The sequence below is a fragment of the Hyperoodon ampullatus genome, assembly GCF_949752795.1.
Source record: "Hyperoodon ampullatus genome assembly, chromosome: 2".
Taxonomy (NCBI): Eukaryota; Metazoa; Chordata; class Mammalia; order Artiodactyla; family Ziphiidae; genus Hyperoodon; species Hyperoodon ampullatus.
In genome coordinates this window covers 153,328,406-153,348,862 of record NC_136915.1, presented here as the reverse complement: position 1 = coordinate 153,348,862, position 20,457 = coordinate 153,328,406, and the positions used below count along the sequence as shown (strand labels likewise).

The following is a 20,457-nucleotide window of genomic DNA, read 5'->3' as shown; positions in this document are numbered from 1 at the left end:
GTGGGCTTTTTTTAGCCACAACTACTGAGCCCGTGAGCCACAACTACTGAAGTCCGCGCGCCTACAGCCCCTGCTCCGCAACAACAGAAACCACCGCTGTGAGAAGCCCGCGCACTGCAACGAAGAGTGGCCCCTGCTCACCGCAATTAGATCAGTGGCTTTTTAAGCATCTCACTTAAGCACTGACCTCCATGCACAAAGGAACAGAAAAGAAGGATCATCTTATCTGAAGCTTTTATTAGTAAGTGCCCCAAAGTGAGAGGCTAAATTAAAAACTATTTCATGATATTAGGATCATACGTGGTGGTAGGGGTGTGTATGTGCATATGTGTGGGTAAGTGGAGGGGGCAGGGCAGAATCTAGCTCCTGCTTTGTTCTTAGCACATTTCCGGAAAGAGCCTAGTTTTTACCGAAGGAGGAATAAGGCCCAGAATAGTCCAATAACTTGTCTGAAGTCACATGAGAAGTGACAAAATTGCTCCCTGGGCCCCATACTCTTTGCACTGAAGCAGTCTTAAAATAGACACTGCAGATAAAGGAGAGGTGGCCTGGCTGGAGGTGGATATGATTCACAAAGAGAGGAATATCAGATGTTAATCATATTAAAGAAGGATTTAGATGATGCTAAATGGAGCAGCTTGTTGGGTATCTCTTGATTCCAGCCATCCCCTGTTTGTGTCATTTTGGCCCTTGCGCTGAGTAGGGGATTAAAACCAACCAGGTAAGGTTTAAAGGACCCTAAAAAATCCTAATGGGCACTGTCAGGATTTGTTCTCTTGAGTATGTTACTCAGCAAAAATGCACAAACCATCCCGTGGATCTTGGGCAATTCGTTTATGAAGCTTGACGCATGCTGCCAAACGAATATTTATCATAATAAACTGTAATTAGTTCACTAGCACACCGTTGAATTCTCTTAGCTCAAAGTTGACAGCAAAAGACTTATCAGAAAGGGGGTGGGGAGAAGTGAAGCTTTTAATAAGATTTCTTTAAAATGTTTAGCCATGGTCATCATGCAGGGGAAACGGGTTTGATCCCTGGTCAGGGAACTAAGATCCTGCATGCCACAAAGTGTGGCCAAAAAAAAAAAAGTTTAGCCATTGTCACATTCTTCAGCTTTAGAAGAAATCTGCTAGGGTGCTCTGTCGAAACAGTAAACCAGAGCTCTGTTCCAACAGAGACTTGAAAATACTGAAGCAGTAGGGCTTCCCTGGTGGCGCAGTGGTTGAGAGTCTGCCTGCCGATGCAGGGGACACGGGTTCGTGCCCCGGTCCGGGAAGATCCCACATGCCGCGGAGTGGCTGGGCCCGTGAGCCATGGCCGCTGAGCCTGCGCGTCTGGAGCCTGTGCTCCGCAATGGGAGAGGCCGCAGCAGTGAGAGGCCCGCATACCGCAAAAAAAAAAAAAAAAAAAAAAAAAAATATATATATATATATATATACTGAAACAGTAAGTACAGGAAGGATCCTCACTTTTAATGTGTTTGGCCAAAGAAAAACTTTGCTTATAACCCATTTGGCAAGAAAAATACATTGGTATTGGATAGCAAAGAGAAATTGGTGGCTTACAGTATAAACACTCCAACTTTCAAGGAAAAACCGTGACTTTCCCACTGCTAAACTTCCCTATTCAGTTCTTCATAAGCCACAAAAACTGATCTGCTAAGACCACTGGGAGAAGGGTCCCCAGAGGAATGGGCAAGCAGCAGGGGGCAGTGGGGGTCAAGTCGGTATTGACAAGGCCAGACCAAGGTGCCCCTTTCTCCTTTGACACTGAGAACTTTGTGGGCATTTGGGGATACCTATCTGCATAAGGAAAGCAAGAATATTAACATAAGGTCCACGCACGAGCAGATATGGGGGAAAAATTCTCCTCCTCAAGGTACTACAGGAGAAGGACCAACTTTGTCAAGCCACAGCCTGTCCATTCTCATCATCAGAGGTTCAGCCTGCAGAACCCTTCCCACATTCCCACTTCCAGCCATCATTGCCCCAGTCAGCAGGGCTCAGCAAAATGCTTTTGTGGGTACTGGGAGATTCGCTAGTGTTGTCTCATGGAAACTCATCACGTTCAATGAAAAATGCTTGCTGAGGCGCCACATCAGCCAGTAAAGAAATGCCTTACTCATAGCCACACATCTCTTATTGTTGCATAGATACGGTTTTCTGGGAATCATGAATACTGCTTCATATGTGCCTGGAATATGCAGGTTGCAGACACATACAAGTACGTATAAAACCGTATGAATGAAGAGCAGCAAGCTCGTGCAGCTGCACGTATGCAAAATGAACACACAAGGTTGTCCTCCCAAAAGAACAAAAACAGAAACAAACAAACGAACAAAGATGTCCATGGGTCTCTTATAATAGGTACTGGTAAATTCTCACACCATTTCTTCCAGAAAGGAAATGAATGCTGATGAAAGTTTGAAACCATGGAATCACTTCCCCATCAATCTTCCTAGACTTTTTAAGAAAACAACTTTTGAAGCTACCACTGAACACAGCATATGTCAACTCAATCCTCATGCCAGAACCTAAATGTGAAAAAGGCCTATTGGGGTAGGGACCTCTTCTCTGGAAAGGGAACCACTCTGTGTGTGTTCCTTGCTGCCGTTTCTTTGGATTCATCAGTTCCCTCTTGTGTGGCCACATGGGTCTTCCAAGCAAGCAGCAGAGGCGGGGGATGGGAAAGGAAACGGAAGTGGGTCAGCTCCCAGGACTCTGACGGGACCCACGGGGGGCTCTTCATTGCCACTCGACCTCTTACCCTACTGGGGGGATGCTTGTATGAGATACCAAAGCAAAAAAAAAAAAAAAGACAGATTTGGGGCATTTCTAAAGAAAATAATTTTTTTTTTTTAAAAAAGGGAGATGACCGAAAAACAAAGATGAGTTCCTACCTCAAAGTCATTTGCTTTATTGTAGTGCATGTTCAGAGCCCTGTACAGCTCACAGTCTCTGGTTATAGACAGCTCTTCGGTACTGGTGACCCCATCGTTGATGGCTTGACGCGCGTACTTCTCCATCTGAATGTAGTAAAACTCACGGAAATTGCTAAACCACTTGATGAGCTGAGAGGTAATGCATCGGTTGAACTGTTAAATTTAAATGTTGAAAAGGATAAGAACATTGCCATTTTTCTTCATTCATTCTTTAAGCATTTGAAGAATGTTTAAAGTTCCCCTCCCTTCCTTACTTGGAAAGGTATGTTTTTAATTCCACCAAAATGGTGGCAAGGGTGGCAAGAGCCATGATATACTTACGGGATATTATAAAACCAACTAACGATGGAGACTGCGTCACGACCCTCCACATCTCCAATGGAAACCTCATGTTCTAAATCTGATTTTCCTTAAGCTGAATATCTTATTTGAAACGTTGTTCTTCATCTTTCAGTAGAACAAACTGCATTTGTATACTTCTTATGGAAATTCGTTCAAGCCATAGAATCCTGGGAAGTCGTTATATTCAAGTACCAGAGATGGTGAGTCACATGACTTCACCACTAGCATGATTTCTTTTTTTGAAGAGAATTTGTGTCACCACAGGACAATCTCATTCAATGCTGGAAAATGGCTTTCACACAAAAGGGGAGGAATCTGGCACTTGCTTAGTTTTTGGTAATGGGAGATCCCCATGGCCATCGGATATGATTCCACTTAATGTCTGCACCCGGTACTCATGGCTGGTGCTGTCTGGTCAAACCTCCGTACCTGTTCATACACTTCCTACAGCCAGCACTGGAGAGGACCCATGCCCCCTTCCCACTGGAGTCTATGCAGTTTGGGAGGTGTGCTTAAGACACAGTCCACAGACAGCATAGACAGAATCTTTATTACATTTTTTAAAATGCCAAGTTACAACAACGTGATTAGGCTTTAAGACTTTGTTTACCACGGTTTCCCAATGACCTTTTAAATGAAGATGTCTTCCTGGATTCACTGCAAGTGATACCATTCTTATTGACAGTCCTCTGAGCACGTAAAGGACAGATGCATCTCAACTTGCCAAGTCAAAACCAATAAATCCATAGCTTTATATCAGGCAGGCTGACAGACAACCCCCTGCCTTTTGTCATCACAGGCATTCCCTTCCCTGGGCCCCCAGAAAAAGATGTACATTCATCAAAAATCAACAAAGACCACTTATCAAACACTGGCCATGAGAACATCCAGACTCCAACAAGATGACAGCTAAAGTGTGTATCGGGGCTGTAATTACTACACAGAAAGTTGTTTCTATACCAGCAAAGATAATAAATGAATGAAAATTTATGGCAGAGAATGGAAGTAACAAGGAAACAGAAGCAGGGAGACTGGTGTTTCTCCCAAAAGGCCAACTTGCATCATAATTGCCATGGAGTTGCAAGGGCCCTTACAGATAATTGACCAGAAAATGATTAAGTCATCAGCAAATCGCTTCTGCTTGCTAGAGTTCAAACATGTACTTAACCTATCCAAGAATTATATTTTCACTCTGTGTGTCTGCTCTGTCTCTATTCAGCCTTGCGGGGAACCCGATTAAAAAGACAACTGAAGGACCCCCGTTATCTGATCTTCTGGTTGCCGATTTCAATAGAACTTAAACCCATTACGATTTGCTGAACTTGGAGTTCTTTCCATTTTATCTCAGCAGTAAAATACACTGTCCAAATTTCCAGACACTGAGATAAGGACTACAGGCCCCCGTGACGGCTTACTGTTCCTTTTTAATTCTTTTAGAATAAGAAACAAAACATTACAAAATGATAGCAGGCTGTGCACTGGGGAATGAAAATTGCTTTGACATGGAGATTAGGCTTCTGTATTGTTACAAGACATTGTCTCATATGGACAAGAGTACTGTAGAGGAAAAAAATAGAAGGGTATTTTTTTTCTAGAATGGTCATGAATGACCTAATGGGGAAGGACAAAAAAGTAAGTGCACTTGCCATTATTTAGGAATGGGACATAAAGGGAGATTTAAAGCTTATTGTTAGAGAATGGAAATACCAGAGAGGAAGAATGGGCAAAAACAACAGACTCCCCAAACATGAGACAAGGAAAATGACCAGCACAACAGCTTGAAGAGCAGGGTTTGCTCCACAGGGAGGTAACTGAAATTTACTGAAATTCGGTCGGTTTGGGCTGCTGGCCACACCAGCAGAGGCCGGCCCCCTCTTTTCCAGATAGTCACCTTGGGGGAGAAAAAGTGTGCAACTTGAAAGAGTTAATGTCCCCCATTCTGTAGTGGCTTCCCAGAAAAGGATCAATTGTTCTATCAAGGCGAGCTCTGTCGTGTTAATGTGTTACTGCAAAAACTGATCGCTACAATAAAGAGGCTGTGTTTCCACAGTGTACAAGTCTCTGTGACTTTGATTAATGCTTCCCACGGGACATCTCAGCCTCAATATGGGCTGGAGAAACTTCCTAAATATTCAATGAGCATGGTCAAAAGATGTATAAAACAAATCAATCTGACACCTTAATCTGGCCGGGCAGCAGTTGACTCAAGGGGTGGAGGGAATGAGATACATCATTTAACACCGCCGGCTTGAAAAGCCGTGAGCGTCTGTTCTTCAAAGCTAAAATGGCACTGAATCTGTTGCACTTAGTGGTCTAAGAGTTATTAGTTTGTACATTAAAATCAGCACCCAGGAGTGCCCAGGAAGATGGTGGAGGCCCACGGATCCTCGGCCTCTGTCTCCCACGTGCCCCCTTTCCCTTCTCAAAGGAGCTGAAGGCCCATGAGCTGAGCTTTTTGTCCGGCTGAATGTTGGGATGAGGGAATGAAGTTGGACTCTCTGTGAGAACGCGGAACTTTGTTTAGATTCTTACTCTGGGAGTTCAACGAAGACGGCCCTGGTTTCGTCCTTCACGTAGAAGAATTTTTCTCACCAAGCCAACGTCTCTGAATTGTACAGGATTTCCTCCTACCTCTTTTTTTTCCAAGGTAATTTAAAAGCCTTCACTTCCTTCCCAGAGGGGAGAGTGAAGCACTGTCTCCCTTCCTAAGGAAAAATACAAGGGAGGGAGGATCGCTCTGGCGAGGCTCACCTACCAGGAGCTGGTTGGAGATTAACTCAGTCTAGCACTACTTCCCAACTGTGCCTTGGATGGACACCTAGGCTACACCTTATTCATGAAACAAAATATTTTCCACTCGTGTGAGTCTCTTGGTTTTTTTACTTGCAAAACGAACTTCTGATCACGATTTGAAATGAAGTGACTCTGTGATTCAGAAAGTGACATTTTGCTGGAATTAGAAATTTTCTCTTCATGTATGTGGCCACAAACAAGTATACGCTTGTATCATTGCGACAAGTATTACTTGGTCCAGAGTCACAAGAATATGTCCTTTTCAAGATATATGATGCAGGGTTTCATTTCTGACAAAACCCTAAGGTCTCTTCTCCAATTTCTAGGGACTTCTCAATTCTGTGGTTTCTTGAATCTGGACTGAAATAAAATTTTGGATCGTATATCTATATAGTTATTTCAGCCTTGCAAATAAGTCTCCACATTTATATATCTATATCTAGATAGAGATATGTGTATATACATATATACATACAAACACACTACATATATATATATATAAAACATAACATACATATGCATGAGTATATGCATTGTCAATATTCAAATTCTGGATTTTCCTTAATATTAAAGAAATCCAAGAATGCTCTGCCATTGCTTCCTAGAAAGTTTCTGGAACACCTTGCCTGGACTATCCTTCCCTTTCTATGCATGACTTTCCACTATCATTAGTGTAAGCTCAGGGAATACAAATTCATTTATTACCAGCCAAAGAAAAAACACAATTAGGAAAGTTAAAAATGTATAATTCATTCCAAAAATAAAAGAGGAATGACCTTCGGTGATTTTCTGCTTTGCATTATATGCCCTACTGTTTCCCCTCCATTAGAGTGGATAATTGGGAGTTAACCAGACTCACGTACATTCTAACAGCCTTCTTTCCCAGTATGGATAGAATATGGATGGAATCTATAATCTGAATATTAATGCTTTTTTAAATGAAATAGTCACCCAGGTATTTAATTGTTATTTACATAAAGTGAGTGATTATTTGCAAAGCTGAATTACTAGATGTATTCTAAAGGAATGGGAACAATTTCTTGTTGGTTTACAGTGCCTGGTATTTCTAAAGCTACAAATCCACAATCTCCCCCACCCTTGCCCTTCCCCCCGCCACACGTGTGCAAAAACATGAACGCTTCTAATATTTACATCTACTGTTGGATAGTGTTGCTGGCTCAGAATGGCTGCTACTTTGCACCCTCCAGGTGTCTGCATGTCAGTGGTAGATGAGTGATCCCTATGTATGCAGTTTGTAAAGCTCTTTGGCCTCCTGAATGAAAGGATATTATATTATAGATAATATAAGGTGTTGTTATCATTATATCACAACACTGCAGATCACAGCACCAAGAGAAGTGAAGGAGGTAACATGGACATCTAAACACACACACACACACACAAAATAACAATTTTCTCCCTCTCCTCCATGTCCCCCTCCTCCATGTCCCCCTCCTAGAACTAAGCAGGGAGGATGCCCTGGAAGAAGAACTAGGCTCTAGAAGCTGGTTGGTCCTCAACCAATCGGCAAATGCCCTTCAGTTTGTCAGTTTCAGATGGTCCCCCACGAGGTCCAAACCCTGTCCTGGTCTACTGTGGCACTCGACCTTTCTTGTGCTTAATGATTCTTATCCAGCTGTTTAAGTAACTGCCTCTCTCTGCCTTCCCATCCTGCCCAGTTTGCTGGCACTGAAGGAGGAGGAAACATGCCTTCCTTAAGGAGCTCAGCCAGGGAAGGAGAGAGATAAAAGGCTGAAGTTGCTACACAACTTAAAAGCAAACAGGGGGGAAAACAGAACTTTTCTTACAAGGCCAAGTAAAACATCAGTGAAGGCAAGACTGAAATGGGTTGGCCTGCGAAAGGGGCCAATGAAACAACTCAGACATTGGGCCGAAAACCCACTGCAGAGAGAGGGGAGTCGGGGAGGAAGGAGCACATTTTGGCAGCTCATGGGTTCTCCGTGGCAGAAATAAGAACTTGTACACACGGGGGTGGGCAGGAGAGGGTGGGGGGAAGAGCACCCAGCCTTAATAAACTAATCTCGGCTAATGTAATGTTTATCGAGTTCGTTGGCTAATGATACCATGTGTGTCATTATCATCATCAAAACCCAATCTATGTTTTAAAAAGTTACAGATGATTAACACAACATCAAGTTGTTGCAAACAATTACTTAAAATCCACACATAGACACAGACGCATACACACACACACACACACACACACACACACACACACAGAACCAGGAGGTCCCCATATTCTGTAGAATGAGGGAGGCTGCAGCTGTAGGCCGACAGCTTTCATATCCTCATTTGAATAATGTGTCCTGAATCTGTCACTTTATTCATTCTCCTTATGCTCAGTGTACTCTACATCAACAACAAATTAAGTTGTAAATAAGAGACAATCATCACTTTTGTTTTTAAGCAGCTACTGCAGAGAGAATTTCAATGTACGCTCCTTTCGACAGGGGGAAAAAGAGGTGCTAGTGTTTGCTTTCCTAAGCACAAATATGGGGAAACTAACAGAAACAAAAACAGAAACAGTTTACTGTGGCTGAGGGGAGGAAAATAAAATTCTCTAAAGCACATCCCTCCAGGACCGACTGAAATTTCTTCCAAGGAGTTAAGACATATAAAGACAGAGGTTGAGTTTCCCGGACTAGAATGAAAATCTGTGCACCCAGTCCTTTGGTCTTAACACACAAGGAGCCTCCTCTTTGCTTGGCAAAGCCTTAGACCAAAGGACAAATGCATTAAATCAATTACAACGTAGGTGTATTCACCAACCAACTCCACACTCATCTCCATTAACTTCCAAGAGTTCAAATCACTACCTCATGCACAGAAATTGAAAACATTAATAATGAAATATGTCCTTACCTTTACATCAGAGAAGTAGGTTTTCAGCATGTTGGAGCTGGGATAACGGGTGTAAAAGAACATGAGCTTTGCTTTTTTCAAGTGATTGGGTGACAATCCTTCCTGCATGTAGGATGCAATTGGTTAAGGAAACAATTTCTTGAAACACAAGCACCTACCGTCCCTCCCTTCCCCCCGCCCCAGGAACCTGGAGGCCCACCCAGCAGCCATAGGAATTCTGGAAGATAAATGGCGCTGGCCATGGAATCCATCACTAACTTGCTGCTGCCTGCTCAGAATGACCACTGCCGGTCAGAAATTGCCAAATATAATGGTGAAGATGCACAATTTAGTTGTGGAATCCTGGAGACTTCGTGGTGAGGATGGCAAAACGTTCCCCCTGTTTGAGGTCCTTACGCTATCTATACGTTCACTTGTTGCTAAGGAGACAAATGCACCCAACAGGTACTGCACAACCCTTATCATGAGTTTTTTCCTTCTTCACAATTACAGTTCTGTTTGTTCTCTCTGCTCTCTGCAGGTGACATCCAATTATTATACTAATGTACATGAAAATATAAAATGCATTATTTTGAACACTGTTAGGCAAGCTTCACATTTTACCTTTCAGCGCTAATATAATGGAACATCTTGACTCACTTTCTTCCTGTCTTATTATTATATCCTTTTAATTGTTTCCTTTTCAATAGCAGCTAAAACTTGGGAGGGGTAGTTTGGGCATCAAGAGAACAGGGAGGGGGTGTCGCTTTTGTTAGAGCAACGATCCAAAACCAAATACAATTTGCCTCTCCTGGATTTATAGTTAACTCCTTTGAGAGTGGCACAGTGGTTGGAGCTAACAAATCAATAAATGTGGGCTAGCAGATCAATAAATGGCCACTTACCCAAAATAAGAAGGTCTATTTATCTGGAAACATCATTACCTTTTAGATCTGTAAACAGCAGCAACTAAAACAGTTCCCAAGAGAATGTGAGGCTAACCATAACAATCCAGGCTTCCTGATTCTCCCCCAGATTCTTGGCACTGCTCAGCAGACTCGGAGCTGGGATGGCTCTGGTCACATCTGTGCCGCAGCCTGGCCCTGCCATTTCCTCAGCAAATTAATGGCTTTATAATTTATCAGAAATGAAGATGCACGTGGAGAAAATCAATGTGGTCCCCCACAAGGTCAATTAAGGGTCCTTCCTAGAAGCTTCTCTAAGGATTTTCTCTTAAAAGAGAGTCTGGGAAAAAATAAGGGAAAAAAAGAAAAGAAAATATGCACGTGTGGGTGTGCGCGCACACACACACGCACACATAAGCAAGCACACACACTTGGCTAACAAACCCAACAAAAATTTCACACCGTATGAAGCAAGGTCAAATAAACACAGATATTTAGGAAAGGTGAACATTTCTAAATTACCATCATCAAGTACAGCATGACCAATCTTAGGAACAGAGGGAAACCAGAAAGTTCCTAGAGAAGCATAATCGAATTAATATTGATAAGTTCTTGACTGCTTATAACAGGGGGTTTAACCAAATATTCTGCTGAGAATTTGATCAATTAGCATTCCCATTAATATCACGCAATTTGAAAAAGATCACCTTAGTTTGTAAATTGAAAAGTTAAATATTGAGCCTTTTGTTTTCACTGAAAATAAACACTGAAGAAAGAAATTTTGCTGTTTTATCTGTAAGCCAAAGCAGTTTAACTGAACTTGTGTTTTTGTTTGAGATCCTTAATGATTACAAAGACGATAATTTATGACTGACATACTTCTTGTGCCAAGGAAAGGGCTGAAAGGCCCTCCAGTAACCTCCATTAGACTGAGAGAGGGGACTAAAGGAGCCCGGCACACTTCAGGACCATCTGTCCAAATGGATAAGTGAAATAATAGTTGCAAGCTGTCTCCTATTGCCTCGTGATAAGAGTTTTAGGCAAGTCCAAACTTTGACAAACATCCTCAGATCTGGGTTCTAATCTGTTCTTTCAGAAGGCTACATCCAAACAACCTAGTACAATTAATTATTAGCAGGGAAAAGTTCCAAACCTTTTCAAATTTGGTCTCATACAAAACGAATTGTTTTGCTGTGGTTCTCAGATAATTATTGAGCCACCAAAACTTCCTGAAGCTTTCAGTGTCTTTAAATTATGCTAAGATGTTTTCGTCTTTTTTTATTTAAAAAAACAGAGCAAAGTATCCATCGTATTTTGGTTGGGATTTAGAGGCTTTTTATTTCATGAAAAAAATCATCCTAATTTGAATTTCTCAAGTACGTTTTTTTGCTTTAAAATGCTTCCTGTTGGAAATACTTGGAATCAATCAGTGGAAATGAAACACAGAATACATCTTTATTTCTTGCTCATCGTGTAATTAAGATAAAATTCCCATAAAATATATGTTTCTAATAAACTATTAAAAATAGCTAATGAAAGATTTAAAAGCCAACAGTTAGATAATCCTTTTTTTTTCTCTTCAAAATAAATCTGAACTGACCAATTGGTTAATTTCCCTTTTAAGTGCTTGTGCTGAAAAGCAACTGTTCTTCCAAGAAAGCACTAGCTGTTTCCAGGATACTTACACACGCACAATGACTCATGATGGAATAGATTCAGTAAACATACAGCTGTACTGAACACGAGCTAAGCTCCATTCAAGGCCAGGAAAGAAAATGAGCACAAATAAATATTAAGGAGGTAAAGGGGGGTGGGTTGAGGGGGGATGGAACGCAAACAAGATCTGTCCCGGCAGCTCATGTGGCTTTGCCTCAATTCTCTTAGCCATAGCTTTGTGAAGACAGATGACATTCAATTCTATGTATAATGCAAAATAGACAATAACTGCTGAAACTTGAGACAGCTGCCAGGTGTAAAAAAAAAAAAAAAAAAGAAAACAGAAAGGAAAGGAAAAGAAAAAGAAAAAAAAGATGATAAATCCATAAATTAATGAAAGACATCTGCTCAGGAATATAAAAGATAAGAGAAGTAGGGTACTGCAGCTGAACCTAAAATGGTGTTCAAACAACCTGAGAATTTAAGTGTTGTCTGTTTACCAAGCACAGTATAACTTCACCTAAACAGCAGCCGCGGGAGAGGCAGCAGAGGCAGCAAAAAGGCAAATGGGAGAATAATAGGTTGTGAAGGCTGCAGGAAGAAAATTCTTTTTTCCCAACTGAACCCTGAATTGTGGCTAGAGGTTTTACATGCTGCAGTTCCAACCAAATGGATCAGGACCACTTTCTTACAATTTCTAAAGCGCTTTGAAACCCGGAGAATTTCAGCTTGCTCCTTAGGCTCTGATTTGCTATGTTTCTAGTTTTCCCCCCTTAGAATCCTTAAAAGGGGAGAAAAGATCTAAACTCTCACATTTAATAAAAGGGACAGAGCAAGTTGTTGCTCCACAAAGAAGTTTAACATAATCGGTGGGATGTGTAGTTTATGGATATATATTTTTTAAATTTACTTAGCCCATAATTGGGGGGAGGGGGATGGGGAATCCAGAGTCTTCCGATCTTTAATATACATGTTTCCCTACAGCTAATACACTTAACAGAATTCCTATGGCCCCGCACCACTTCCAAACATGTAAAAGATCAACTTCTATGGATTAATTCCCATTTTAGAAATTCATTTTTTTTTTTTTTTTTTTTTGTGGTACGCGGGCCTCTCACTGTTGTGGCCTCTCCCGTTGCGGAGCACAGGCTCCGGATGCGCAGGCTCAGCAGCCATGGCTCACGGGCCCAGCCGCTCCGCGGCATATGGGATCCTCCCAGACCGGGGCACGAACCCGTATCCCCTGCATCGGCAGGCGGACTCTCAACCACTGCGCCACCAGGGAGGCCCCTAGAAATTCATTTTTAATTCAGGTTTTCTAGATGGATTTTAGTTTCAAATCATTAAATCATTTTCCTTTTTGAACTTCACGTGTTTTTTAACCTTCTCCCTAAAAGTCGAACAGGGAAAGCTGACTGTCACGGAGAAGAGGTTTAGTTTCCTCCCTTGCATGTCTTAAGTGCTTAGAACACCGCTCTTGTGCTTTAATTGGGGGCATGCAAATGTTTGAGGCCCGAACGAGGCTATTTTTCTTGAGATGCAAAGAGGATGAATGACAAGGAACATCAGGAGGGAAAACAATTGGCTGGCTGTTTCTTTTGGAATTTGAATAAAATTCAATATTTGATTAAATAGATTCATTTGCAAAGATACTGAACACAGTTTTTATATCCAAGACCTGACCTTTTGGTGCAGGTGCACTGACATTCAGTTTACCATGCACACACATTCGCTAGTTCCTTTCTATTAGAAGGGATAACAAGGTAGTGTGCTCTATTATGTAGAACATATATGCCTAATGTGCTGGACTCAGAATGGATTTATCCGAAAAGCTGGTGTTCTTAATAGTTCTTATCTTGGCTACTTTGTTCAGGGAAACAGATGATGTCTTTTGCGGTGGGAAAGAATTGTTCCTTAAGAATTCAATTATTCATTACAGTTTGGAAAGACATGGACTAAAAAATCAAAATAATAATGACAATCATGAAGGTACCATTTCATCCCATTTCTCCTCATTTCTATTGATCTTTTCTAAGAGTGACTGCATAACAGGTTCACATATGGCCTTGTCTACCTAAACTGAAGTAAGATGACTTGCTGTGGTTCCCAGAGATTTCTTTAAACTAAAAGCTTGAGAATTTTGCCTAGACACCATCAGGTAAGTCAAGGGGAGAACTCATCGCCGTACAAGGATGGAGACAGGAGAAAAGCAGACCCAGCCTCTCAGCAAACACTCAGATCCTCACTGGCTTCAGAACTGTGTGAACTCTAGAAAAGGATGCTTGCCTATCTTCTTCCTGAGAAATAATATAGCAAAGAGATAAACGGCTAAAAGGGCGAGATCACAGAAGGGAAAAGAGAAAGAAACAGAGGCTGGAAGGCCAGCATATGGGAAATGTAATCATTCATTGCAGCAAGAGGCCAAAATTATTTAGCTACACAAAATAAACAGCTCCAGGTGTAAGCAACTAACATTTCATATGAATACAGGCGTTTCCAAACCGTGGCTGTTGAGCAGAATCTTCTATGGTAAGAGAGAGGTGAAGTTATTCCTCTGAAGAAGAAGCCACTAAATTTTCTTAGTCTTTGATATGTATAGAAAGAAAAGGAAGTTCTTTCTATTCAAATCCTCAAAATTCCTCAGGGGATTTAGAGAGGGTGAGACAGGGAGCATAGCCAACACTTAGAGCAATCTAAAGATTTTTTTCTTAGAAGACCCAACTTATTAAAAAAAAAAAAAAAAGCACAGGCATAATTATCTGGATACGGTGACAAGTCTTAAAAAAAAAAAAACAAAAAAAAAACAACAAACAAAAACACCCAGAAACTGGAATCTTGAGTTAAAGAGTTTAGTATGGCCTTACAAGACTTTGAAACCTGGCTTCAAATATTCAACCAAATGGGCACGTCCCTTTCCTGTGCGTGTGTGCGCACACACGCGCACAAGTGAGAGAAACAACCCACCATCACTACAACTGGCTTCAAAATGAAGTAAGGGATCTCTGAGGAGCAATGGGGCCTAGCCCTGGACATGAGCCTGGTATGAACCCCAGAAGATGCTCTCCTGCAGAGGGTCAAAAAAAAACCATTCAAGGTCTGTGTCTATGTACTTTGCCTTTCTCATCACCAACAGCTATATTCCAATTTGACCAATGTTTATTGCCTGCTTATGATGTGTAAGGCATGGTGCCTGGCGCAGCTTTGATTCATGACTGGTGGATTAAACTTTAGATCTCTGAAAGTTAGAAGTTAAATCATTAACCAAACCAAGACTCGATTTCTATTTACATCTTAAGTCCTCAAATCTTTCTCTCAAGACATTATTCTCTTCTTCCTCTCTAAGGAAAGAGACTCTGTGCTTAACTACCCAAGTGTGTCTCATACTTGTGGCTAACATTCACCTTATCAGAAATCTTCTCTGTTATCCTGAGCTGGCTGGAAGGATGACCTTCATATCAAGGAAAACACATTTCCACCATAGCTGGGACTTTGCACTTACATGGCAGCCTCTGGAGTAGGGTTAGATATGAAAATGTCAATCTCTAGCCATCAAGACGATTGCTCAAAACCCTCAATTTAGCAACAGCCAACTTAATTGCTAAATTTTATATCCATCTGGCAATTTATATAAAAGAAATATGTCTCTAGTTGCCCCCCAGTGCTACTATTCTACTCCCCCAAAACATCAACAACCACAAGATTTTTAAAAATTTACTGAAAGGACCAATTTACAGAGAAAAAAATCGTGAGTTAAAAATAGCTAGAGTTCAGGACAGGTCTAATAAAAAAATGTAACTGGCATCTCTACATAAAAGTCAGGTTCAAAATATAAAAGAGACATAAAAAGAGGCATTTTTAAAGTCGAATACGGCTGAGTTTTATATTTAATTGTGCTCTCTCGCTTTCCAAAATAATTTGCTTTGTGTATGTTAGGACAAAAGATTTCTGTGTATGGCTGAACAGAGGTTAATCATGCATAGAGGCAGCTGCACCAGACCCAAAGAACAGACCTTGGGTGAACGGGAGAGAGATGGATACTGTCTGAATAAATCAGTACCTGTATATTTCCTTTAAAACAAACAAAAAACCACACCCCACTTAAAGAATAAGGAGAGACTCTAACTCCCTGTCCACAACCATCTTTCTCCCACTGCAGCCTCCCATCAGTAGACTGTTCCTCATAAGACTTAATCAGGCCTTCTTTAAACAGACCAGGAGCCTTATAGATAACTAAAGGGAGAATTCTTCTTATGGAGTCTTAGGGATCTGAAAACTGATTTTTCTCTCTTTACTCTGCTATGAAACTTACTACATTAAAATAAAATCTGATAAAATTCAATATTACAATGAGATCTTTTTTTTTTTTTTTTTCCACCTCTAAATCTACTCTTGGGGAAAAAGAAAAGGATAAGAAGATAATACGGGAAGAAACAGCAGAAAAAACACTGCTGCAAAAGCACAAATTAAATACTACCACTTTGGGGCAATTAACAACTTGTGAAAGTTACAAAAATGTTGGTTTCCTGTGAAGCTTTTGTGCAACCAGAAGTGCCACACGCCTGTTGATAAAAGCCTAGTACTCTGAAGAAGAGGAAAGACTGCATTCTTAAGAAGATAGTAATCTACATCATTCTAAATAATGTGTAAACCTGACCTTCTGGGAAGCCTTTTTGGTTTGGGCTTGTTTTCCTTGGGGGCAAATGAAAGGATATTGCACTTCCCGAATAAGGTGAGATTTCGGACATGTCTTGAAGATCACCACACTCGGATTTGATGAGAGACAAGGAGAGCCCTTCTGCAGTGCTGGGTGGATGTGCTGGTGAACAAGGATGGTGGCTCAGGTGGTGGGATGACATCTTGGTCCTCAGACTCGTGGTCTCCCTAGTTAAGTCTAAGGATTCAGGAGAGGCTCTGTCTTTTCCCGAGAAGGAGCCGGAGGGAGCACCTAATGGACTCTGAAACGGGTAGGCCATCAAGGGGAGGGGAAAGGGGTGGCGGAAGGTGGACGTGGTAAAGCCTGCGGTGGCCGACAGAGGCGACTGGTGCAGGGGCTGGTGGTGACCGCCGGCTGGGGGGCCGGAGGCAGACTGGTCAGATGAGTTTTTGCGGACCACCAGGGGCAGTGCTTCTGTCTGGTCTGTGGAACTGGGCATCGGCACATTGCCAAAGGTGTCCAGGGGGTTCGGAATGATGACATCGCCAAAGCACTGCAGGCGCTGGTTGGCGGTGTGGAAATTGTGGTTCTCCCCGTTGACTGCAAATCTGGCCTGGGGGATCTGGAGCGGCGGAAAGACCTGAGGAACCTGGCGAGAGGGTTTGGCCGAGAAGACTTTGACCACAGTGTCCACAACTTGCGACATGGCAGTGTTCAGTTCCTGTTTCAAGGTCTCGGCCAAATGTTTGCCTTCGGGTTGTAAGGAGTTTGGCCCGTGGTCTCTTTCTTTGTTGTTGCCTTCTCGCTTCGGCTTGTTTTCGGCCATTTCCTGCTCCCGGATCAGGGCCCGGGCTCGGTCGATGAACTGCCCGGGGTCCAGCTCGCACATCTCATTGTCTGACCTCCCCACGGAGTCCTGGGCCCTGGCATCCAGGATCTCCGAGCGCATGCTGTCTTCAGACAGGTTACCATCTTCATCATTTTCAGAATCAGTGCTGTCATAGATCTGGTAGAACTTTTCCTGCAGCTGGCGCAGCTGTTTCTGCATGTCCTCCAGCTGCTGTTTCAGCTGTCGGCGCTCCTCTCGCTTCTGTTCTTTGCGGGCTGAAACCAGCTGCTGGAAACTCTGTTGCTGCTGCTGGGGCAGCTTCTGCTTGCGTTTGTTTTCTCGGTAACTTTCTCGGGGACTCACAGACTGTGGGGCCATATCTCTTTCATTTTCATTGCCCCGTAATGCCACACTGGGGGAATGGCTCATACCCCGGATTATATTCTCAACCCGGGCGCGCTTTGCTCTCAGGTGCTCATCACATAAGCGATCCATATCAAACTGGCTCATAGTAGGCCTGCCAAAAGGGGAAAGACACTCTGGGGGGCTGTCTCTTGAAGAGTTGCTGCATATATCCTCCTGATGTACTTCGGAGCCTGTACTAGAGAGACCGCTGGCTTGGAAACTGGGCTCCGTGCCACCATTTTTGTTCATGTTATTTTTCAACAGCTGGGAAATTATGGTTGCTCCTGGAAAAGGCATCATGGCATCTTCATATGAGTTCGCCCTCTTCAGCAGCTTGCGGAGTACATTTGACTTTTCCCCATCTGCATGCTGCACCACTGAATACTCAACATCCTGCTCGGAACCTTGGGGATTCATGGCACTAAAAAACGTTGCTCTTGCCTTAGCAAAAAATGCAGATGCTGTCCCTACCGTCCTTTTCACTCCAATGTCAACTCTTCTCCTCTTGGTTTGCCGGCTTAAGAGGGCTGTGCTGTCATGGTCAGGCATCACTGGACAGTTATTGTGCCATCTTCAAAAGCTCGTCAGCTGGGCACAGCTCAAGAATCCTGGGACCCTGGCCAACAGAACAAAAGGACTGATGAATCATTTTCTTTAAATTTCTCCAAATTTCCTGACCTCAATCCTGAATCAAATGCAAAATGCATAGGCTCTGGGATTTATGGCACATTACAATTATTGCAATTTATTATGCACTCTGCTTGAAATGAAACATTTTTAAATATTTCTGCTCCACTGGTTTAAGATGGATTAAGATTAAAAAAAAAAAAAAGCAAAAACTGCTTAAGCACCAGTAATATGATTCTCTTTCACAAATGCCTAAAATGATACTGTTTATCTTCAGAAGAAACAGTAGATTATAAGAACACAGCCTCTGACAACCAATTGATTAAATTTTGGGCATTGAGATTCATATTACAAAAGAAGATAAAAGTGGTCTACACTTAAGAAATAAGGTTAAATTTTGAGGATGCGTGAAATTTGGATGAAAAATTCCATTTCTGCAATAAAATTATTGTGGCTTTAACGCTATTAAGGGAAAAAGTGACCCTAAAAATGCAAATATTTCACACACACCCTTTATTACTGAATTTTAAAACATTTTTGTCATATGTGAAATAGGGAGGAGAACACTCCCATCAGCATCTTTCCAACATAAATGGCCAATTTAGCATGGAAATAAGTGCACAAATACTCATTTTACAAGTCTGCTTATTTAGCACAGATATGTGCTTTTCATTACTAAAATCACATTTGAAGACGGTATCTGTTGCTGGATTTTAAGGTAAGTATGAGAATATTTATAAATTTTCATGATGTCGTTTTGATGACTTCAATTATTATAAAGTTGGACTCAGTGCAGAAGAAGGACATTGTCACATTTTAGAAATCAATATGTGGAACAATAAATTGAGTTAGGCAAGGATAAATACATCTTCAGTGCTAGTTTCTTTTCTATAATCTGTCAAAATCATACTTCAAATGCCTAAAGAAGCTCTTTAACATACACCATTTGTGAATCTTACTTCTTGTGCCAAATTAAAGGATGAGAAAAACACAGGGGGAAAAAAAAGACTGAAGGAAGATATATAAAGAAGAAAGAAAATAACATCAATTATATATGTGAGAAAGGGAAATACCGTCTCTGCATATGAACTTCCATTGTTTCTTGGGAACACAATATAAAAAGGCACTTGCATCTTACAAAAGGCACTTGACATTTTTTGTGACGTTAACCAGTGATGCTAACCCCAAATTTTGTATAAACGTTAAGATGTCGCATCTTTTTGCTTACAATGAACGTTTTATGAAGAAAATGAAAATATTTTTTCACACAGGGTTTATCTAATATTAAACTTCACGTTTGCTTAACAGAGCACATCTTCACAATAACAGGGTCTATTGCCAAAGGCAGCGTGCAGAGTGTTTGGAACAGCTCCCATCTCTTTCGGTTCACCTGTAAAAACATCTACGTGCTCCCTAGGACTGCATCTGTGGCTAGTTTTAAAGAATGACTATCCATGCAAATAGGCATAATTTCAGCATGAAATAACCTGTAAAAATCAAGAAAATGCTCAATGCTTAGATGGCAATGTGTATTTTTTTAAGCGACAAAGATTTCATCATGTAGCCCTTGTTCTCAGTTTTTATATGAAGATAAAACATTTAAATATAGGCTGTATCAGAGTGTCAAGAAAGCAACATGATGCTTTTTTGTATGTTTTTTTGTATGCTTGAGGCTAAAATACTTTTTTGTGTGCCTCAGGATAAAATTTCCTGAACTTGGAATGGAAACAGATCTTGATAACTTCAATATATAGGGTTCAAAATTGAATTCAAGATGATTGTGACGCCTCACACATTAATAAATGAAATTGGTTTCAGGAATACAAAAATGCAATGGCAAATATTTCACTAACATGTTAGATCTGATAAATCAGGTGCAGCTGTCAGGTGAGAGAAAGAAAAAAGGGGAGATGGAGACAAACAAGAAAAAAGATGAATTATTTTAAAGCTCAGAAAGACTTGCATATTGAGGTGGGATGTCTTTGCGAGGAGGACTTTGTGTGTGTAGATCAGTTTTTCAAAAACAGAGTTTATTGCCATTCTTTAAAAATTTTACCTCTTGTCTTTTTGGGTGCAAATCATTTTCTCTTTAATATCACCTGAAAAGCACACAGATCACCAATCAAAATGTTGAACAAACTTTCTGCAGTATTTTCTTCCCCTGTTCCTCTTAACATCCAGTCTGGGTTTTCCCCCTACCCATCCTTGTTACAGGAAGAGCATCTCTGCAACAGAGGCTCAGAAACAACATGCTGGTGTAAGAGATGAGCACAAGGTCATCCCCAGCCATCCTTCCCTTCCCAGCTGCCATTTACCTCTGTGTCAACTGCACTTCCTCTCATCTAGCCTAGGTATCAACAGCTGCATCCCTACCTCATGCCTGAGCCAAGGGGAAGGCTGTGCTCTTCCTAAGGTGGAAAGAAATCATATTCTCATCTTC

At 41.5% G+C, this 20,457-nt stretch overlaps 1 protein-coding gene across 1 annotated transcript in view; it reads right to left on the bottom strand.

Annotated features, from left to right (window-relative positions):
- PROX1 (prospero homeobox 1) overlaps nt 1-17,939 on the bottom strand; it is a gene marked incomplete at both ends in the record, with an annotated part of 40,070 nt that extends 22,131 nt beyond the window's left edge. The window contains 3 exons of the mRNA XM_079728508.1: nt 2,903-3,097; nt 8,963-9,064; nt 16,209-17,939. Of these exons, the coding sequence (XP_079584634.1) occupies nt 2,903-3,097; nt 8,963-9,064; nt 16,209-17,939 (2,028 nt within the window). The remainder of the gene's footprint in view (nt 1-2,902; nt 3,098-8,962; nt 9,065-16,208) is intronic.
- Between the last annotated feature and the right edge of the window lie 2,518 nt (nt 17,940-20,457).